The sequence below is a fragment of the Thamnophis sirtalis genome, unplaced genomic scaffold (genome assembly GCF_051295495.1).
Source record: "Thamnophis sirtalis isolate CommonGarterSnake01/CBP01778 unplaced genomic scaffold, rThaSir2_p1.2 scaffold_7, whole genome shotgun sequence".
Classification (NCBI taxonomy): Eukaryota; Metazoa; Chordata; class Lepidosauria; order Squamata; family Natricidae; genus Thamnophis; species Thamnophis sirtalis.
In genome coordinates, this window is record NW_028261387.1 from 2,037,596 (window position 1) to 2,061,207 (window position 23,612).

Consider the following 23,612-nt stretch of genomic DNA (forward strand, 5'->3'; position numbering starts at 1 on the left):
TAGATTGTATTCATTTTATCAAATTGTCCCATCTCACTGGGAATTCTTTTACTGGTGGTAAACAGTTTTGAGTCAATTAGTTGGGCCTATATAAATGTAACTAACAATTCATTAATTTTGATTCCTGCTAATAAGACTCTAAGTATCTAACACTTTATAGCCTCAACTTAATACAACTGGATAATACATTAGCAATAGCAATAGCAGTTAGACTTATATACCGCTTCATAGGGCTTTCAGTCCTCTCTAAGCGGTTTACAGAGTCAGCATATCGCCCCCAACAACAATCCGGGTCCTCATTTTACCCACCTCGGAAGGATGGAAGGCTGAGTCAACCTTGAGCCGGTGAGATTTGAACAGCCGAACTGCAGAACTGCAGTCATCTGAAGTAGCTTGCAGTGCTGCACTCTAACCACTGCGCCACCTCGGCTCTCTCTTAACATTAGGGATGTTGTTAATTTCTAATAGGATAAATTTCATGGATTTCATGGAAGAGATCTACTCAAGGACTCACATGTTCTTGAAGATACTGGAGAAAAATACTAAGAGAGGAAGTTAGCTTGTTTACCTCTCTGGCAGCCAATGTCTCTATTTCCCATCGCTTCTTGTTAAAGTTGACTTCTAGCTCAAGGCCCCGCTTTGCTTTCTCCAGTTCCTCAATTCTGTTTGCAGCCATCTGGTTGTTCATTTCCTGCAATTGTTTCCTATGGGATTCCTCTTCCTAAGAAATGAAGGAGACTGAATCATAGGCACCAACGTAAAGATTTTATTTCATAAAAGCCACTGCAATATTTTATCATTTCCCATATGTGTATGGAATGGACAAAAAGACTTCAATTATGCGTATCTTCCTCCTTTTCCCCCCATATCTCTTCCTTTAACACTGTGTAATAGTGTTATTGTCATTAGCAAAGAAGTAAGGCCAAATATCAAGGTATAAATCCCTCTGGATTGTTATCACAGGAACAAAAGAATGCTCACTGCTCTATAGAGGCCATAGCATTTGGACACAGTGGAAGAAAAATGAGAAAATATAGTATGGTGAATTAGCACTGTATAGCTTTTATTATTTTTTTGGGCTGTGAGGAAAAGCTGTTGTGAAGTTAAAAGGCGTTTGGGTGGAGAATGGGTTTACATCCATGCAAAGTTCTTAACTTCAGGGCTAAAATCCAACAGGGTCACAGATAACAATTGACAGGAAGTTTTGAACAAAGAAGAGGTGCCATCTCTCTCCTGAAAGTATCATGATTTATGACTTCATCCCTTCAGAGAAGAGGGTGCACGTGGGCCTCTTTATCCGCAGGGTTATTAGATATGGGACAATGTATTCCCGGTCTGTAAACGCAGACCAGATTGTCTTATCTTCAGCAAAGGATTTCAGGGATCTGCTGTTTCCTTTGAAGGAGAATTTGTGTTTCTCGTGCATTTTGCACCTTAGTAAAGTCCATCTCTTCATGGCCCTGTTGGGCTAGAAAAGAGACCCCTCCAAATAATAAGGTACCCCTCTGTTCTGACCCCCCCTCGTTCCACACCAAAACACACTCCGAGCCAGAGATGAATTACAGAATTTAATTAACAGACAAACAGATCCTTGGCAGCAATCCAGCACAGACAAGCTTGGGCAGCAATAAACACAGATAAGGTTTGGCAGCAATCCAGTCTGCCAAGCTCACACAAAGTTCTCCGACATTCGATTCCGTGTTGACTTCTGCAAAGAGGGGCGTGTGCACAAGTAGCCTTTTTATAGTCTGGAGAGGAGCCTAATGACCACCAGCTGAGTGCAATCACCTCCTGTAATTGCTTAATTGTTCCTGACGCCTAGTAGCTCTTCGATGGCATGCATCCAGGAACAACTCACTGCTGGCTTCTGGCTCACTCTCCCTTGTCTCCTCCCCACTGGTCCAAGGCTCAGGCACCTCCTGGTGGCCAACCAGCCTCTCTGCACCCTGCTCGGAGTCGGAACCCTGTCCAGGGTCCTCCACATCCTCCAGAGCCGACTCATAGGGCCCCTCACTGTCGGAGTCTGGTGGCAGCTCCAACGGTTCCTGCTGGGCCACAACACCCCTCTATAGCAGTGGCCCCCCAATCTTTCGGGCACCATGAACCGGTTCTGTGGAAAGAAGTTTTTCCATGGACCAGAGGGGTGTGTGGGTTCACATGCTGCCTGCATCCCGCAGGTGGGACTTTGCTTGTTTGCGCAACCTGGTTTCTGGCATGCCTAAAGTCCAGTGCCGGACCAAGGACTGGGGATTGGGAGCCCCTGCTCTATAGGATGAAAGATCAGACCCTGCAGAGATAAAAGGCTGGCTGAATGAGAAATGAAATTGACTGCTAAGCCTACATACGCAACTGGATACAAAGCTTCAAGAAAAAAGGCTTGGAGGTGGCGGGGAAATGTAGCAATAGCAATAGCAGTTAGACTTATATACCGCTTCATAGGGCTTTCAGCCCTCTCTAAGCGGTTTACAGAGTCAGCATATCGCCCCCAACAACAATCCGGGTCCTCATTTCACCCACCTCGGAAGGATGGAAGGCTGAGTCAACCCTGAGCCGGTGAGATTTGAACAGCCGAACTGCCGAACTAGCAGTCAGCTGAAGTAGCCTGCAGTGCTGCATTTAACCACTGCGCCACATCGGCTCTTGTACTTGCAAACTCATCACCTACCGGTATTTCTATTACAGATCCTACTTTTATTGTCTTACTTGTACGGCGAGTGTAGATTTGTGATTGCACACAAGCATAAGCTTAGTTACATTTCAAAGTTTATCACCTTGTTATTGCGTGTCAGATTAAGTCATTGCTTTATAAAAGCGTCAGTAAGGACCTACCAGTTGTGCTTCTAATGACTTTATTTTGGTCTCGTAATTCTGTTGCTGAGCACTAAGTTCTTCTTGAGCCATTTCCTTGGCAAGCTGGATGCCTTGCATCATTTCTGTCTTAGCTTTAAGACGAGCTTCTTCTATTTCTGATTCAAGCCTAGAAGTATTTTGAAATCAATGCTACAAGTTATACCTCAGAAATACTACTACACGCGAAAGCATAAAAATTTATCAATCCTAATATAGTTTTTGAACATTCTCAAGAAGGACTTGTTGTTTTCAAGTTCTAAAGAGAATGAATACACACACACACACACACACACACACACACACACACACGCATACACATGTGTGTGTGTTTATATGTATAGACAGACAGACAGACAGATAAAGGTAAAGGTTTCCCCTCGCACAAATATTCTAGCCCTTCCCGACTCTAGGGGGCGGTGCTCATCTCCGTTTCAAAGCCGAAGAGCCAGCACTGTCCGAAGACGTCTCCGTGGTCATGTGGCCAGCATGATTAAACGCCGAAGGCGCACGGAACGCTTTAACCTTCCCACCAAAGGTGGCTCTTATTTTTCTACTTGCATTTTTACATGCTTTCGAACTGCTAAGTTGGCAGAAGCTGGGACAAGTAACGGGAGCTCACCCCGTTACGCGGCGCTAGGGATTCAAACCGCCGAACTGCCGGCCTTTCTGATCAACAAGCTCACTGTCTTAGCCACTGAGCCACCACATCCCTCTGTGTGTGTGAGTGTGTGTGTGTGTGTGTGTGTGTGTGTGTAATACATAAAATATGTTTAATCTAAAATATGTTATACTGAATTTCTACTTATCCTTTCAACTAGAGTTCTTTTTAACTTTAGATCTAAATTATTTCTGTTGGGAAATAATTAATTCAAATTTAAATGTCGCTGCTGTTTGGAAAGAGACAACATACGTAACCCAAGTGGGGAAAAAAAGCTAACTTACAAGTAGTCCCGCTTAACAACCGTAACAGTAATTGCACCCTCTGTTGCTAAGTTAACCACACATGGAAGGGAAAATACAGGGACTATTTAAAGCACAACACATCTGCTATTACTCACTGAGCACGCTGAGCAGCCAGCCACTCGTTTTTTGCAAATTCAAAGTCCTTTGGACCCTCCTCAGGAAATGAAGTCCCACGGGACAAACCTTTTATCTTCTGAACTTCAGCTGGATGATTAAATCGGAAATAATGATCACCTCCAAGAATGATGCGATCGCCCTAGGAAATCCAGATAGTTTCGCATTTAGGTCACCTTACAGAAAACATCTGCAGAGTACAGGGTGGTCCTTTAGTTAGAACAGTTCAAAGTTCCAGTAGCGCTGAAAAAGGTGACTTACGACCATTTTTTTTCCAGTTCAGTTCGCTATATTTGTATGCTGCCCTTTTCCCTGGGGGGACTCAGGGCGGCTCACAGTTCAAAAGGGGTGGGGGAAGGACAAACAATTTACAACATGAAAACACTACCTCATTTAAGAACACAACAGTCATACAATTCGAGTGGGGTTAGAGTCTTTAACCCCAGGCCAGCCGGGACAGCCAGGTTTTAAGGGCTTTGCGGAAGGCCTGGAGGGTGGTGAGGGTCCGAATCTCCACGGGGAGCTCGTTCCAGAGAGTCGGAGCAGCCACCGAGAAGGCTCTCCTCCGGGTAGTCGCCAGTCGACACTGGCCGGCGGATGGAATTCGGAGGAGGCCTAATCTGTGGGATCTAATCGGTCTAGTGGAGGTAATTGGCAGCAGGCGGTCTCTCAAGTACCCAGATCCAATACCATGAAGGGCTTTGTAGGTGACGACTAGCACCTTGAAGCGTACCCAGAGATCAAGAGGCAGCCAGTGCAGCTCGCGGAGGATAGGTGTTACGTGGGTGAAACAAGGTGCACCCACGATCGCTCGCGCGGCCGCATTCTGTACCAGCTGAAGACGCCGGATGCACTTCAAGGGCAGCCCCATGTAGAGCACATTGCAGTACTCCAGCCTAGAGGTCACAAGGGCACGAGTGACTGTTGTGAGGGCCTCCCGGTTCAGGTAGGGTCACAACTGGTGCACCAGGCGAACCTGGGCAAATGCCCCCCTGGTCACAGCTGACAAATTTTCCAGTTATAACCATTGCAACATCCCCATGATCACGTGATTAAAATTCAGATGCTTGGCAATTGACCATACTTTCGATGGTTGCAGTATCCCAGGGTCGTGTGATCATCTTTTGCAATCTTCTGACGACAGTCAGTGAGGGAGCCAGATTCACTTAACGTAACAACCGCAGTGATTCAAGAGAGGTCGTAAAATCGGGCAAATTTCACTTAATATTTCACCTAGCAATGGAAACTTTGGGATCAATTGTGGAATGGAATAGAGTAGAATTTTTTGGGGGGTCAAGTGTGACTGGACACACATGGAGTTTGTCTTTGGCGCATAAGCTCTTAGTGTACATAAGGAGAATAAAATACATTCATCAAGAATAAAAAGATACAACACTTAGTGATAGTCAAGGTCACTAATAAGCTATCAAATCACACTAGGAAACAAAAACAATATAAATTGAAAGATGCAAGCAACATGGTTATAGTCATAAGTGGGGAGAGATAGATACTAGGAAGGAAGAGAAGAATAATAGTAATACAGTAAATTATTGACAGTGTTGTGGGAATTAGTTGTTAAGCAGAGTGATGGCATTCAGGAAAAAAACTGTCCTTCTGTCTAGTTGTATACTGTATTTTTCGGAGTATAAGACGCACCCTTTTCCCTCAAAAAAGAGGCTGAAAATCTGGATGCGTCTTATAGACTGAATACAGCATTTTTTTGCCTCTTCTCCAAAATAGCCATGCATAGTCTTATGGAGGCTTTCAGAGAGCTCCTGGGGGCTGGGGAGGGCAGAAATGAGCAAAAAGCGGGCCGTTTTTTGCTCAATTTTGCTCCCCACCCCCTAGCCTCCAGGAGCACTCTATATGCCTCCATAAGGCTATCCATGCCCTTTTTTTGACAAAAAAAACAGGCTGTCAGCACCTCTTCATTGAGTAATTAGGAAAGAAGACCACGAGACTCCATTGATAGAAATCAAGTGTACTTTTACTAATTATAAATGATTAGAAGCGTAGCAAAGCGAAGACTGATTATTTAGGCGTGAAAGCGAGTGATATATAGAATAGCCCATTCCCCACCCCTTGGCATCCCAGTGGCAGTCCAATCATAATTCTCCCAAGTGTCAGGTGTGAGATAACTTCGAAAAGCATCACCGAGATGGAATGTCGGTGCCGTTGGCCTTGGCGGGAACCTCCTCCGCATGTGCAATCCGACAGCAGAACTCCAGAATCTTCCTCCAGCACCATTAGTAAACCCCTCCCAAATACCATGCCCCCCCTCCCCGTTTCAATGGCAGCCGAAGCAGCAGCAAAGCAGAGGCTGACACAGGCCATTTGTGGGAGGTCTGCAGAGTGGAAAAACTTTTTTTTTTTAATTTGCCTCTTCAAAACCTTGGTGCGTCTTATACTCCAGTGTGTCTTATACTCCGAAAAATACAATAATTTTTGTTGTATAATTCAAGTTGCATAATTCAAGGGCTACTACCTGTGTAGAGATAGTCTATTCTAAACAAATATATGACCTTAAAACTTGAAAATCCCATGTAAATAGATTTACAACTGTGTCTATCAACTTACATGACGTAGAAGTGTAGCTCCTGAAATGCATTCCCCATTAACGTATGTCTTCGCTTCTCCAACAGGAAGAATACACACAACTCCACCTTTATGTCTGATAACACTACAAACAAACAAAAAAACGTATCAAGATGTAAACGTTGATCGCATCTGGATAGCAATTCAGTAATCAGCTCTTTTAAATCTGGTCGAAATCAGTGGAACATACCAATGATCATCAGCAATTAAGATGCCAGACAGCTGAATATCATGACGTGAATTCGGCTTGCTTTTCCCAACTGTAGTTTCTCCTTCCTTAATCATGTACAATAACATCTCAGACAGTTGGGGATCTTCATTAAGATTAACCAAATTAGGTAAACTGTTATCCACCTTGAATGCAATGCCGGCTTTCTAAAACGAGGAGTTAAGAAAGTAAGCAATTTCGTATTTGAGATTTGAAAATGGTATGTTAGTAAAAGTTGAGTTGTTGTATTATTTGTAACTTTTAGAAACAAGGCTGGTCTTCTGCAATTTTATACCTTCTAGACCAGTGTTTCTCAACCTTGGCAACTTGAAGATGTCCGGACTTCAACTCCCAGAATTCCCCAGCCAGCGAATGCTGGCTGGGGAATTCTGGGAGTTGAAGTCCGGACATCTTCAAGTTACCAAGTTTGAGAAACACTGTTCTAGACGTATTGAAATTCTACTCCCACTTTAGTATAAATAATGGCTCAGAATTGTGTGAGGCAGAGTATTTGAAGTTCACCTGCCCTGCAAAAGTTTCTGTAGATAAATAAATGTATCCAGGATTATTAACAGCAACTAATTGTAAAGAAGAATAGTACCTGTAATTCCATTGTTTCCTGAAACTTCTTTTTTTCCACCTGTTCAAGTTTTTCTTTCCAGGCCCTTTAACACAAAATAAAAATATCACCTGGTACTACTAAATAATAATTTTAAAACGTATTACAAGTGCCATGGTAAGAAGTTAAAAACGAACATGTAAATCTTTGTGCCTATGTTCATTATGGAAACATTGGCTTTACAAAACGAAAGAAGCATAATCTCGTGACAGAATTTGTTTCAACTATCCAGGAAAAATATAGGACTTTGAAATGTAATCAGTAATTACCAGTATTTTAAATTTAATTATGTGAAAAAATCGACCACAGAGTTTATGCAACAAGTACACAGATTTATTATGCAATAGCCAATGAACATAATGAAGCAAACATTAAAATTGCCAAGCAGATCAAATGAAATTTGATTTTAATATCTATAAAGCTAACTATCTATCTATAATCTATCTATCTATCTATCTATCTATCTATCTATCTAGATATAAATATACAACTCTTTACTATAATAAAGTATAATGGTTAAGTTATGTCAAGTCATGGGCTGAAGCAAGATTAACTTGCTTCATAAATTAAATCATAAATCTCTAAATCCCATTGACTTGCATATAGCAATAGCAGTTGGACTTATATACCGCTTCATAGGGCTTTCAGCCCCCTCTAAGCGGTTTACAGAGTCAGCATATCGCCCCCAACAACAATCTGGGTCCTCATTTCACCCACCTTGGAAGGATGGAAGGCTGAGTCAACCCTGCGCCGGTGAGATTTGAACAGCCGAACTGCAGTCAGCTGAAGTAGCCTGCAGTGCTGCATTTAACCACTGCTCCACCTCGGCTCTTATTAATATTTGAAACCCACCACTGGTTATTATATAAATAGTTCATATAATCAGATGATTTTAAACAAATAGTTATTAATCAAATTGCAATGAAGCAGTCTGAATCAAATCTGATGTAGTTGAATGGTTAAACTTCATATCTAGTATCTATCAAGGTGTACATACTTACTAATATTTTGTATTAACATTTCTTTTATTGGGTCATATATATTGCATTTTACAGTGGAAAAACCGGGGAAGAAATCATTTCCTTTACGAACTTAAAAGTGTCAGTGGTTCATTATTACAACCTTATAATTCAGTGTTTCCCAACCTTGGCAACTTGAAGATGTCCGGACTTCAACTCCCAGAATTCCCCAGCCAGCATTCGCTGGCTGGGGAATTCTGGGAGTTGAAGTCCCGGACATCTTCAAGTTGCTAAGGTTGAGAAACGCTGTTATAATTAGTTATCCTGTAAGATCAACTTTACCGCTGCATCTCAGCCATCTCCCGTTCTTGATAGTGTAGCTTCATTCTCAAAGACGTGATTTCCTGCACGTAAAGTCTCTGCTTTTCAGGATCAACATTCTGAACATTCTTCTGAGCCAATTTCAGTTTCTCAATCTCAGCTTTCAATTCTATATTCAAAAAAAATAAAAATACAAAGTTTAGCAATTACTCAGAAGCCAATCCTCCGTTAGCAGCGTTTTGATGATCTTTCTCAGAAGGAGCCTAAAGTGTCATCATTAAAAAAAAAAAAAATAGCTGCGTGCAACAATTAGGCTCCATTCAAAAGCAAATCTGAAGCTGCAGAAGGCATTTTTTAATATAATTTATTTTATTTTATCAATTTCATATATACATTCACAATTATATGATCTCATAACTGTTATTAATAATATGTATTTATAACAATTTTTCCCTACTGTTGACAATATACTTGTCAACAGTAGAAGGCATTTTATGTACGTGTAAGAATCATAGTAAATTAATTATTCCCAACATACTACAATACAGGCAATTCTTGACTCACATTCATTTAGCGACCAATCGAAGTTACAACAACACTGAAAAAAAGAGATTTACAATCAGTGGTGGGATTCAAATAATTTAACAACCGGTTCTCTGCCCTAATGGTTTCTTCCAACAACCAGTTCGCCAAACTGGTGAGAAAGTTAACAACCCATTCTCCCGAAGTGGTGTGAACTGGCTGAATCCCACCACTGCTTACAACCATTTTTCACACTTATGGCATCCCCACGGTCACGTGATAAAATTCAAGTGCTTGGCATATTTATTGGTTAGCAATAGCAATAGCAGTTAGACTTATATACCGCTTCATAGGGCTTTCAGCCCTCTCTAAGCGGTTTACAGAGTCAGCATATCGCCCCCTACAACAATCCGGGTCCTCATTTCACCCACCTCGGAAGGATGGAAGGCTGAGTCAACCTTGAGCCCGTGAGATTTGAACAGCCGAACTGCAGAACTGCAGTCAGCTGAAGTAGCCTGCAGTGCTGCATTTAACCACTGCGCCACCTCGGCTCTATAGCAATAGCAGTTAGACTTATATACCGCTTCATAGGGCTTTCAGCCCTCTCTAAGTGGTTTACACAGTCAGCATATCGCCCCCACAGTCTGGGTCCTCATTTCACCCACCTCGGAAGGATGGAAGGCTGAGTCAACCTTGAGTCGGTGAGATTTGAACCGCCGAACTGCAGTCAGCTGAAGTGGCCTGCAGTGCTGCATTTAACCACTGAGCCACCTTGGCTCTTATTTATTGGTTCATATTTGTTTGCAGTGTCCCAGGGTCATGTGGTCAGTTTTTATGCCCTTCTGACAAGCAAAATCAATGTGGAAGCCAGACTCACTTAACAGCTGGGTTACTAATTCAACAACAGCAGTGTTTCACTTAACAACCGTGGCAAGCAAAGATGTAAAATGGAGCAAAACTCACTTAACAACCTTCTCACTTAGCAGCAGAAATTTTGGCATCAATTGTGGTCGTAATTCGGGGACTACTCGCACATTCACCGTGCCCCTATCCCGAAAGCATGATACCTAACCAGCCTTCTTCAGAGGCAGCATAAAGAACTGGGTCTGCATATTCCAGATATGAGATATTATATGAGGAGCCTACAATCCTCTGTTTCTGTCTTGGACAATGTGCAGCCCAAAATTATGTAGAACTCAAAATGTAGTTAGTCTTAAGTGTGGTTTTCTAAAATAAATCAGTTAATTTAGTTTAGAATTTAGTTAATTTAATTTAGTTTAGAATTTAGTTTAGAATAAATCGGTTAATTTAGTTTAGAATTTAGTTAATTTAATTTAGTTTAGAATTTAGTTAATTTAATTTAGTTTAGAATTTAGTTAATTTAATTTAGTTTAGAACTTAGTTTAGAATAAATCGGTTAATTTAGTTTAGAATTTAGTTAATTTAATTTAGTTTAGAATTTAGTTTAGAATAAATCGGTTAATTTAGTTTAGAATTTAGTTAATTTAATTTCGTTTAGAATTTAGTTTAGAATAAATCGGTTAATTTAGTTTAGAATAGCCAGCGTAGGAGATTAGACACTACCAGGGAGGTAAGGGTTCAGTCCAAACTTGGATCATTAATTGGGTGATTTTGGACCATCACATTCTCTCAACCCAGTTTACTTCAAACAATTATTTTTATGGAGACAAAATAACGTATACCAATTTGAGCTGCACAAGGAAACCTGGGATATAAATGTAACACATCCAATCAAACAAAACTGGCACTTTAAGAAAATATAAAATTCAGATATGTTCTGTCCCCCACTTCTCCGCTCGTTAACAGACGACAGGCAAACAAACTTAAAAGGAACTCTCTTTATCAGTTCTTGGCTCAGACTGGCTGCGAGCCCAAAAATAAACAGAAATAAAGTCTCTTTCAAGAAGATAACAGAGTACAAAACTCTTACAAAGCAATGCACTTCTCCAAGTGCCTCCTTGAATCAGGGTTACAGAAAGCAAATCACTTCTCCAAGTGCTCTCAAATAAACCATGACTGATAATCAATGAATGTTGAACGAACGAAGGAACGTTGACTCCTGCAACCAGGGCGTGGCACCATCCGTCCTTTTATCACCAGAACACACCACTAACGAGCCCCAGCTGCAGTGTTCATCTTGCATCCCGAAAAGACTCACAGAAGACGTCTGCTGAGTCACAACACAGATATAATTCAGATTATATCTTTAAAACATAAAACTTGGTTGGGTGCTAAAGAAGAAACTATCACCTTAAATTTAGGAACCATCAATGCATTCAACTAGTCTTGCCATCAAACAAGATTTAGTTTGCAAGTTCAGCGAGTTTTCCCGTTTTTTGTCCAATCGTTAATAAGCTTTGGTTAATGAATTGATGAAACCAATTTCAAATTGCTCCTGCAAAATGCATATTCTCCAGTAAATTCACACACATCTTGGCACAGGGGGGGAAAAAAGAGTGATTTAGACAAATAAGCAGAATTATCATTCTTACCTTGAAGTAACTTCATGTTCATATCTTCATTCACTTTGGCGGTGTTGACTATGAAACAAGCTTGCTTAGCGTATCGAAGAGTACTAAGTGTTTCTTCTACATTGCTGGCCGCAGGGCTGATGGTGGCAATCATGGAGGTCTTCGAATTCCCACCCAGACTTTCCTTTAGCAGCCTTGGTTTGAAAGAGAATAAAGGCACAAATGTGTGTATTGTCTGCAGTTTTAAAAGGGGACAATAACAAGTTAAAATCAATCCAGTTAAGGCACAGCCAACAGATTTCTTCACTCAAGGGATCAGGGACAGGTGTCCAGTAGTGATGGGATTTAAAAAATTTTACTACCAGTTCTGTGGACGTGGCTTGGTGGGCATGGTTTCGTGGGCGTGGCAGGGGAAAGATACTGCAAAATCCCCATTTCCTCCCAATCAGCTGGGACTCAAAAGACAGAGAATAGCAATAGCAATAGCAGTTAGACTTATATACCGCTTCATAGGGCTTTCAGCCCTCTCTAAGCGGTTTACAGAGTCAGCATATTGCCCCCACAGTCTGGGTCCTCATTTCACCCACCTCGGAAGGATGGAAGGCTGAGTCGACCTTTGAGCCGGTGAGATTTGAACCGCCGAACTGCAGATAACAGTCAGCTGAAGTGGCCTGCAGTACTGCACCCTAACCACTGCGCCACCTCGGCTCTTATATAGTATGCCACTGCTACATTTTTCAAAAATGAAAAATGAAAGTGAAAAAACGTGACCTATCCTATATATTTGTGCAGACAGAATGCTAAATACTTCTTCAATAGTTAAGAACTCTTCATCTGTTGGGTACTTACTTAGTTTATTTCTGATTATTATTTTTTTGTAACCATTGTTATGACAAAAACTACAAATTTGGTTTAGCAATAGCAGTTAGACTTATATACCGCTTCATAGGGCTTTCAGCCCTCTCTAAGCGGTTTACAGAGTCAGCATATATTGCCCCCAACAACAATCCGGGTCCTCATTTTACCCACCTCGGAAGGATGGAAGGCTGAGTCAACCTTGAGCCAGTGAGATTAGAACCGCTGAACTGCAGAAAGCAGTCATCTGAAGTAGCCTGCAGTACTGCACCCTAACCACTGCGCCACCTCGGCTCTTACTCTTCACTCAACACATCGCAGGCATTCAGTAATAGGATGGCTGGGACACTAGTTAGAAAGCGGTAGCTAGTTTGGCTTTGAAGGCTACTGAAGAAGCTATTGAAATGAGCTTCTGGGACTGAAGGACTTGTAGCCTTCCATCTACCAAATATTAAGGTATTATTCATTTTTATCCAGGTGTATACATAATCAATGTATAAAATAAATAAATAAATAACATATGAGATGCCAACTGTACCTTTATGTATGCCAATCCTTTCTGAAAAAGTTCATTTAAGGTTGTATAATTTTTATGAAACACGAAAGCTCTTGAAACAAACTTGTTGAAGCAAGATTTTTTGGTCTGATCTTATTCTCTTACAAGCATAGATTCATTGCCTCAGACTAAACCCTTATATTGAGAAAAATTATTAAAATATTAAAAGGGACAATGAAATCCCACATGTGTTGTCTGACACGTAAGTCCCAAGTAGGCAAGCAAAGGATTATAACTTTGAGTAGGATGAGTAGGTAGGCATAAGACTGTTATTAAGCACCCAAATTCCACTCTTTGGACAAAATATACGTTGAGCTTGTGGTAGCATCATATTTTTTGCCTTCTGGAAAGATGAAAGAATTTAAATACACTGGCAGAAAAATAGAAGAGCTACTTGCTAAAATGAATAGAATGCAATCAGAGACTTGGAAAAAATATTCAATTAGTCCTCGGCTTACGACCACAATTGAGCCCCTAATTTCTGTTGCTAAGTGAGACAGTGCTTAAGTGTATTTTGCCCCGTTTTACCACCTTTCTTGCCACAATTGTTAAGTGAATCTGGCTCCCCCGTTGACTTTGCTGGTTAGAAGATTGCAAAAAGTCATCCGTAATTCCGGAGCACCTCAACCATCATAAAGATGAGTCAGTTGCCAAGCCTCTACATTTTGATCACGTGGCTATGGTGATGCTGAACTGTCATAAGTGTGAAAAACGGTAATAATATGAACGGTCCCTTTTTTTCAGTGCCGTCGTAACTTCAAATGGTCACTAAATGGACTGGTGTAAGTTAGAAACTACCTGTAGTTCTAATACTTACTGTCACAACTGCCGATTCTTGTAATAACCGAGCAAGAAATTTGAGGACAAATGCCACACAAGAGTGAAAGTTTCTCTTACAGTTCTTAAAAATGGGTACGTACCATGTAAGAACAGAGTCACGGTATGGAACAAATAGCTTCTTCCGGCTTTGATTTTGCTCAGAGAGGGCAGAAATAACTTTCCCCAGAGTTAACAAGGACTTGTTTATGCTTGCACCTTCCTGTATTGATTAAAAAGAAACATCAATGCGTTTAAAATCCTGATTCCTTGTGGAAATAGATTTTTCAGCGCTGTAATGTTATAGAACAACTTTCTCCAGCTTGGTGGCCTGCAACTTTGTTGGGACTAGTATACCCAGGATTCCCAATCCGCATTGCAAAGGCCAGTTGGGAGTTTTACAAATTGCAACCCGTCACATGGCACCAGTTGTGGCCCTACCTGGACCGGGAGGCACTCCAAATGGTCACTCAGGCCCTCGTCACCTCAAGACTCGACTACTGTAACGCGTTCTACACGGGGCTGCCCTTGAAAAGTGTTCGGAGACTACAATTGGTCCAGAATGCAACCGCGTGAGCGATACTGGGTGTACCTAGATACACCCATGTTACACCTATCCTCCGTGAGCTGCACTGGCTCCCTATTGGTCTCCGAACGCGCTTCAAGGTGCTGGTTATCACCTTTAAAGCCCTACATGGCTTAGGACCCGGATATCTCCGTGACCGCCTCCTGCCACATACCTCCCAGCGCCCAATAAGACTTTTTGAAGGCCGCGAGAGTGGGGAGGGTCCGGATCTCTGGGGGGAGGTCGTTCCACAGGGCCGGATCAGCTACAGAGAAGGCCCTCCCCCGAGGAGCCGCCAAACGACATTGTCTAGTTGACGGCACCCGGAGAAGGCCCACCCTGTGAGATCTTATTGGACGCTGGGAGGTATGTGGCAGAAGACGGTCCCCGTAGATATCCAGGCCCTAAGCCATGTAGGGCTTTAAAGGTAATAACCACACCTTGAAGCGCGCTTGGAGACCAATCGGGAGCCAGTGCAGCTCGCGGAGGATGGGTGTAACATGGGTGTATCTAGGTACACCCAATATCGCTTGCGCGGCTGCATTCTGAACCAGTTGTAGTCTCCAAATGCTTTTCAGGGGCAGCCCCATGTAGAGCACGTTGCAGTAGTCGAGTCTTGAGGTGACGAGGGCATGAGTGACCATTTGAAGTGCCCCCCGGTCCAGGTAGGGCCGCAACTGAACCTGGGCAAAAGCTCCCCTGGTCACAGCTGACAAATGGTGTTCTAATGTCAGCTGTGGGTTCAGGAGGACACCCAAGTTGCGGGCCCGCTCTAAGGGGTGTAAGATTTCACCCCCCAGGCTTAGGGATGGAGTATATGGACTATCCTTGGGGGGCAACATCCATAGCCACTCGGTCTTGTCAGGGTTGAGTGCAAACTTGTTCATTCCCATCCAGAACCTGACAGCTTCCAGGCACTGGCACATCACTGGCACCGCTTCACTGAATTGGCACGGGGTGGACAGATACAACTAAGACTGCAATAAACTGACTGATTTCTGCTGGTTTTACTCTTATAAGCTGTATGAGCTGGCAATAATTAGGTGATCAAAAACTCTTATAAACGATCATATGTGCTATTTGTTTTGCAATTAAATCAATCAACATTCAAAATCTGCGGCAGCATATCTGTTTGGTACGGAGAATGAGACAAACAAGGCAAGCACTTCCATTAAAAAACTGCCTACGTATACATACCTTCAGTCTTTCTCCACTGGTTCGACCTGTAGAACAGCGTTCACTCCCTGCTAAGTCTATTAGATTGACCCGACTGATGATTCTGTGCTCATATTCTTTCTTTTCCACAATCTCTGTCTAAAACAAATACATGGATCATTGTGATTAAACTCACTATAAACTCCCCAAAGCAACAAGTCAGTTAATGTATTTATAACAAATACAGAAGGATCTCCTCCTTCGTACAGTGTGGCTCCCCAACAATTTTACAATTTTAATAGCAATAACATGCAATTTTACAATTTTTATAATTTTAATAGCAATAATAAAATTATAATAGCAATTTTATATTACAATTTCAATAGCAATAACATGCATAGTCAATAAATGCTGCCAGCACGTTAAAAATGAAAGGATAGAAAGAAAAATCTAAAATTGGCTAAAATCAGAGACCAGTTTTGTTGATAGATACCTACTAAATAGGAATGGTTACCAAGTCTGCTATAGGTTAAAGAGGGCAACACTCGAGACAAATGAGGATTCTGAAAATTCAAGAGGAAGCTGTTTTCATTTTCTGCCGTAATCCATCAAAGGGCAAGCATTTTTTAGAGCCAAAATAATTTTGATCAGGAAAGGTTGCGAATCCTCCTCCTTAGAGAAAGCATATTTCATGCCCATTTTTGTCATCCCTCAAAATCATTTCCTGTCATAGTATACAGACAGAGATGAAAAAAAATGGGAGAAACTACAGCTATCTTTGCTGGGAAGAATAGCAGCAGTGAAAAGAGCCAAGGTGGCGCAGTGGTTAAATGCAGCACTGCAGGCTACTGCTAGATCAGCAGGTCAGCGGTTCAAATCTCACCGGCTCAGGGTTGACTCAGCCTTCCATCCTTCCGAGGTGGGTAAAATGAGGACCCAGATTGTTGGGGGCAATATGCTGACTCTCTGTAAACCGCTTAGAGAGGCCTGGAAGGCCTATGAAGTGGTATATAAGTCTACTGCTAAGTCTAAAAGGAATATTCTACCTTCTTCAGAGAAGAAAGTTATTTGATTAACATTGTCAATGTTTGAAAAGTCTTATGATAAAGCCAACATCAGCAAACCTACACAACCTTTTAACACAGTCCTCTTAATACCTTGGTTTGCGTCATCACCAACGTGAAAACCGAGTGAGATCGAGAACTCTTGTCATTCATTCCAGTGGCTGCAGTAGCTCTGTGCTTATTTCCTAGCTGGAGCCAGTTCTGACGAAAGAGAGGAGGTGCAAATGTTTAAAAAGCACTTCGTATCCCATTACTACTAACGTAAGCATGAGGAGCAGCTAATGTGAATAAAACAGATGTAAACGTACATACAGAACTTAGATATCATAGATTTGTATCTTTTAATCTAATAAAACGTTCAAGTTTTAAAAGCATTCATTTGGAAAAACAGCTACCTAAACCAGTGTTTTTCAACCTTGGCAACTTGAAGATGTCCAGACTTCAACTCCCAGAATTCCCCAGCCAGCGAATGCTGGCTGGGGAATTCTGGGAGTTGAAGTCCGGACATCTTCAAGTTGCCAAGGTTGAAAAACACTGACCTAAACTATCTCTCTCTAGCATAAGTGCAATAGCATCTTGTTGGCCCCTTAAAGAAACAGGTGAAGCCTATCTCTCAATCTAGTAATACGCGTTGCCGTTGAGATTGCGGTCTTCCCAAGCTTTCAATTGGTCTATACGCTACACATTAAAGTGAAGCTTTCCTCAAACGTCCAGTGATGGCTAACCTTTTAGTCGTCCCATGCCATTATGCACCCATAATGCAATTCCCAACACCCTAACCCCGCGCCCCCCCTATACATGCACTCCCGTGCGCCCCGTTCTCATGCATGCGTGTGCAAACCCCCACACACTCCCGTCCCCATGCATACGTGCCCCCCCTTTGCCAACCATACATGTGCCCACGCCCCCCACATGCACCCCACCCACCATTCATGCATGTGTGACCCCCCACACACGAATGTGCAGTGGAGCTGTGCTGGAGCGACAGCTCGCGTGCCCGCAGAGAGCGCTTTGTCTGGCATCCGTGCCATAGGATCACCATCACGGTTCTAGCTACTCACTCTTCCCCAGCCCATATTGCTTGGTTCCAACTTTGCATATCAGTAGTATAATGATAATAACAAATTACTAGATTCTTTTTGGTAAGGAATGGATGGTCTCATTTTGGACAGCAAAGAGTTCCACTGGTTTTTTTTAAAAAGGCTTCCATAAGCTATTTTATATATACAGAAGAAACAAGCGGAATTGATTATCCAAACGGTCTTTGAACCACAGCTCTAAAATTAGCTTATCGGCATTTATTAAAGAATTGGTTAGCATTCGTATTTTGTGTTTGTCATGTTACTTCTTCTTTAAAGAGAGCTTCCTCTTGAAATTATATGGTATGCAAATAAAAAACAGAGTCTTTCTCAAATTTTTCCTGAGTTTGTAAAGAAAATGAATTTAAAAACTGATAATGCAAGGAACTTTCTACTAAGATGCCAGTACTTATTACTAATTCAAATATTTTAATACCACACAAAAGTCAGTATAATATAACATATTTTCCCTCCATAACTCTATAATCTTTTCTTTACTATAGTGAATGGTTATATCATTACACATTCTATTGAAAGATTCATAATTTATATTTAAGTAACAAAATCTTACCTGGATATCAGAGTAAGAACTAACAGCATTCCTAAAAGGAAAGGAATAATTTTACCTAGTCAGAAAAATGAATGTTGACACATGGGAAGCAATCTGCTTAAATTATACTTCTTAATTCTAATAGTATAATGTAGTCTTAGTATACAGTTTAGATACAGAACAATAAACACATACTGGCATACTTGCTCAGAACTTACAAACGTTTACAGAGAAATTTATTTTTTACTTGCTTGTTGGGCCAACTAGAACCAATTAAATGGGATTACAAACTAAATATTTGCAATCTATCTTCTAAGTAAAAATAAAAATTGAAATGTTCGACTACAGCTTATAATTGACTAAGGAGGAGAATCCACGTGGGTAAATTGAGGTCTGGGAAACTGGTCAAGGGACCAAGTTAAGGCGAATCAAGATGGGTGGCTGTTCTATTGGAAGTCTAAATAGTAAATACCAATTTGGAAACAAGACCCCCAGAGGTCAGTGAGTAAAATAAAATGAAGTCTGGAGAAGAGAAGGAAGTTAATGAGAGAGAGAGAATATCCACAGAAAATTTGATTAGTTGAGGACTGAATTTCATTATTTACAACAGCTAAGAAATAAGGGTAAATTTCTTGATATATTTTGCATCATCAAATAAAGCTGCAGTTCAGCACCCAGGCGCTCGTAGAAAAATTCAGAAAGTAAAATGTATGGCTAATCCAAGAATATCCAAATAGCAATAGCAATAGCAGTTAGACTTATATACCGCTTCATAGGGCTTTCAGCCCTCTCTAAGCGGTTTACAGAGTCAGCATATCACCCCCAACAATCCGGGTCCTCATTTTACCCACCTCGGAAGGATGGAAGGCTGAGTCAACCTTGAGCCGGTGAGATTTGAACCGCCGAACTGCAGATAGCAGTCAGCTGAAGTGGCCTGCAGTACTGCACTCTAACCACTGCGCCACCTCGGCAAAGAGACATCCTCTTCGCACAATCAAACTTCCTATCAATTCTAAGTCCCCGCCTTATAACTGTGCATATTCCCCAAACCAGTTCAAGAGCAGATTTGGAGAAAACAGGAAGACTGAAGGAAGAAATAACTTTCTCCTGGCAGATACCATTCTATCAGAGAAAAGGCATCATTGGATAATCCCTTACGCTGTCAGCTCTTCCACATATGGCCCAAAGACTGGATGCTCTCTTACACGAAGCTTTTAATTTAAAAAAAAAAAAGCTGATTAGAAATGTGAATGTTTTAAAAGAATTAATCATTTTTAGTTATTTACCAAACAGTTTTATGTGGCCACCCAACTCTCATACAGGCAGCATGCAACATTAAGATCTCAGTGAAACACTATAAAAATGTGAGAATTCTCAAAAAAAAGTTGTTTCACTTTACATTTTATTTATAAACTATGAAGAATATTAATATACTTCACTGTAAGAATTGCATCAGGCAAAACAGCAAACAAATTAAGTTTTAGGAGGTTTAAAAATAAGAGTTAAAACAGAATAATAGAACAAAACATCAGAGAAAAATAAAATAAAATAATAGAACAAAACATCAGAGAAAAACTTGAGAGACCGCCTGCTGCCAATTACCTCCAATAGACCGATTAGATCCCACAGATTAGGCCTCCTCCGAATTCCATCCGCCGGCCAGTGTCGACTGGAGACTACCCGGAGGAGAGCCTTCTCTGTGGCTGCTCCGGCCCTCTGGAACGAGCTCCCCGTGGAGATTCGAACCCTCACCACCCTCCAGGCCTTCCGCAAAGCCCTTAAAACCTGGCTGTTCCGACAGGCCTGGGGCTAATGAGCTTCTGTCCCCCCTCGAATGGTATGGGTGTTGTGTGCTTTTAAATTGTGTATTATTATGTTCGTCTTTTTTATCCCCTGTCTGTACCCCCTTCCCTGACTTGAATTGTGAGCCGCCCTGAGTCCCCTTCGGGGAAAAGGGCAGCATATAAATGTAATAAATCCAATCCAAATCCAAAATAACCCAGACTGCCCTACATGGCCTAGGACCCGGATATCTGCGGGACCGTCTTCTGCCACATACTTCCCAACGACCGATAAGATCGCACAGGGTGGGCCTTCTCCGGGTGCCGTAAGCCAGACAATGTCGGCTGGCAACTACCCGGGGAACGGCCTTCTCTGTAGCCGCTCCGACCCTCTGGAATGAACTACCCCTAGAGATCCGGACCCTGCCCACTCTCATGGCCTTCCGTAAGGCTATTAAGACCTGGCTATTCTGGCAGGCCCCGGGCTGTTGAACTCACGATTGAGTTCCAGCCCCGATTAGACTGGGTGTATGTTGTGTTCTTCTTAACTATGTTTTTGTGTTTTTAACTTCTATTTTAAATGTATTGTTGTAAGCCTCCCGGAGTCCTCCGGGATTGGGCGGCCTATAAATTTATTAAACATTCAAACAAACTTATTTACTTAAAATTAACATTTTAACTTACAGGTTGTTTCTTCTCTCCATTTTCCGCTCTGAAGATAAGCAAATCGTGGATTTTTTCATTATAGATTTCAAAGTAGCTGATTTCAAGATGACAAGTAGTCTAAGAAGAAGAAGAAAAGTTTGATTGCTGGTTAAGTACTTTGGGGAAATAAATCTGGACTACATGATAGTGGAAGCTGAAAAAGTGTGATCCAAGGATTTTTTTATGACTCAGAGAACCTCCACAGAGAGGGGGAAACCCAACATTTGCACCAGTGGTGGGATTCAAATAATTTAACAACTGGTTCTCTGCCCCAATGACCAGCAGGGTAGGTGGGGCTTGGTGGTCATGTGACTGGGTGAGCGTGGTCAACTCAACATCACTCACATCGATGGGCGCTTCGCCTTAGCTGTTACAATGTAATAAGGGCTAACCGGAGAGGCGGTTTCTGTAAGCAGGGCAATAAAGATGAGGCTAGAAACAACACCAGAATGTTTCCTTCCTGCCTTCCTTACAGGATTAGCCCTGTAAAGCGGGAAAAAAGCAAAAGGAGATTTCTTCCAACAACCGGTTCTCCGAACTGCTTAGAAAGTTTACAACCGGTTTTCCTGAATAGGTGCGAACCGGCTGAATCCAACCACTGATTTGCACCCTATTACTCCATTGGAGAACAGAAGTTTTAAGCTCCACATAGGCAAAATAGATGCCTTAAAGCAGTGTTTCTCAACCTTGGTAACTTGAAGATGTCCGGACTTCAACTCCCAGAATTCCCCAGCCAGCGAATGCTGGCTGGGGAATTCTGGGAGTTGAAGTCCAGACATCTTCAAGTTGCCAAGGTTGAGAAACACTGCCTTAAAGCTTAGAGATGCTTAAGACACCAATCTCACAGCCTAAAACCCCTTTTCCAAAATAAGATATGCTGGTATCTTAATTAGGATGAATGGCCAAATGTAGGATAAATGTAGACCCTAACCATTTCTAGGTTAAACAATAATCAAGGATCATTGTCTCAGTTTCTTTCTACCCCAGTCAGTAATGGTTTAAAACAGGGGTGTCAAACTCGATTTTATTGCGGCCGCATCAGGGCTGTTTGATCTCAGGAGGGGCGTGTGGATGTTTCCGCTGGCAGAGGGCTGGGAGGAGGCCCTCGCGAGCTCAATTTTCGCTGGCCGGTCCTTCGTTGTTTCCAGGGCAGCCCCACGGGCCAGATCTAAGCACCCCGTGGGCTGAATCTGGCCCGCAGGCCTTGAGTGTGACACCCCTGGTTTAAAGTGATACAATTGTAAACATGTTTTGTTCACTTTTTACAAAAGCCGCATTATCCTGTAATACTAGCCAAACTATGAGGTTAGCAATAGCAATAGCAGTTAGATTTATATACCGCTTCATAGGGCTTTCAGCCCTCTCTAAGCGGTTTACAGAGTCAGCATATCGCCCCCCACAGTCTGGATCCTCATTTCACCCACCTCGGAAGGATGGAAGGCTGAGTCAACCTTGAGCCGGTGAGATTAGAACCGCCGAACTGCAGATAACAGTCAGCTGAAGTGGCCTGCAGTACTGCATTTTAACCACTGCGCCACCTCGACTCAGGTTGGTGATCCAACTTCATAATGCTTGCGAGACTGTTTCAATATATCAATATATGCGTCTTGAATTAAATAAAAGCATAGTATGTAAAAACCTTCACTTGAAGGAACAGAATTGGTTTCTGATGCTATTTGACTACATACTTTTGGTAACATGCACCAAATCTACAAACCTAAAATTTAAAAATCCTAGCGTGCATCTGAACTTAAACTTTGCTTTTCCTACTAAAAGATTTTAGATGGCATAAAGTTTATCTGCATCACATTGTTCTTTATATGAACGTTTATAAATGTTAGCTTCTATTTACCTCAGCTAAGGAAAAATGATCACAGTTGAAGCACTGTTATGAAGAAATTTTATTTTAATCCCATCTGCATTCCAGAAACTAATGAAATGCACTTTTAATTATTACAGGCTAAAACAATACTTCAAATCTGAACTGAGGAGGATGTAAGCATTGCAGTACCTGTTCTGTTTCTTTTTCTGCTATTTGATGGAAAAGATCTTGACAGAATCTCGGTATTATTCCTCGTTCATCATCATCAAAACCCATCATGCTGTAATGACAATTTAAATATATTCAGTTCCGCAGAAGACCTTTGAATTTCTTCAAATCATTCTCCATACAAAAGAGGTCCAGGTTTTAAAAAAAAAACAACTTAAAGAAATCAGAATTGTTCTATAGAATCAGAATACTGAAAAATCTTCAAGCATTAAAAAAGAAATTAACCATCTTCATTAGACTAATAAATGAGACATTGTCAGGGTAATGATGATTTAATAGTTGACCAACTGCTGTAAGGCTGTAAACAGAGATGACGACATGGGGATAAGTCAACAGGGTTACTGCCACTTTAAGAAGCTGTATATATAAGGGAGGCCATGTGAGGACATCTATCTCTCCTTATGTATTTCTCTCCATTACAGTTCTCCGTGTAGAATTGAAGATTGATTGCCTGCCTAGTATTTGCCTAACACCTGTATGTACGTATACATAAGTCGTATATATAAACCACTGTTTGAAAGACAAAAGCTTACACACATACACACACACGCACACACATATTCTAATAACAAAGGTAGGAACTTCTTGCAGATTTCATCCTCAAATGATATAATAGTATCAATATCAATATAGTATCAGTATAAATATATCTGATAGCATATATAATAAGGTGAAGAAATGTTGCCTTCCTTCTTGGATACTCCAAAATTAAAAGTGCTACTGCTGGCAAGACAGAAAGAAAAGAGAATAGGTTTTTGCCCTTATAAATTTATTTAGAAAAGGAGGGGTGAAA

General features: G+C 41.5%; 1 protein-coding gene across 1 annotated transcript in view; it reads right to left on the reverse strand.

The window, feature by feature from the left end:
- Positions 1-23,612, reverse strand: part of KIF14 (kinesin family member 14) — a 45,491-nt gene that overhangs the window by 16,956 nt on the left and 4,923 nt on the right. The window contains exons 3-17 of the mRNA XM_087720774.1: positions 22,781-22,871; positions 20,749-20,847; positions 19,442-19,494; positions 18,305-18,335; positions 16,748-16,855; positions 15,633-15,749; positions 13,975-14,093; positions 11,665-11,837; positions 8,651-8,798; positions 7,332-7,395; positions 6,713-6,897; positions 6,505-6,607; positions 3,909-4,069; positions 2,830-2,977; positions 569-721 (exon numbers count right to left, since the gene is read on the reverse strand). Coding sequence (XP_087576900.1) covers positions 569-721; positions 2,830-2,977; positions 3,909-4,069; positions 6,505-6,607; positions 6,713-6,897; positions 7,332-7,395; positions 8,651-8,798; positions 11,665-11,837; positions 13,975-14,093; positions 15,633-15,749; positions 16,748-16,855; positions 18,305-18,335; positions 19,442-19,494; positions 20,749-20,847; positions 22,781-22,871 — 1,753 coding nt within the window. The remainder of the gene's footprint in view (positions 1-568; positions 722-2,829; positions 2,978-3,908; positions 4,070-6,504; positions 6,608-6,712; positions 6,898-7,331; positions 7,396-8,650; positions 8,799-11,664; positions 11,838-13,974; positions 14,094-15,632; positions 15,750-16,747; positions 16,856-18,304; positions 18,336-19,441; positions 19,495-20,748; positions 20,848-22,780; positions 22,872-23,612) is intronic.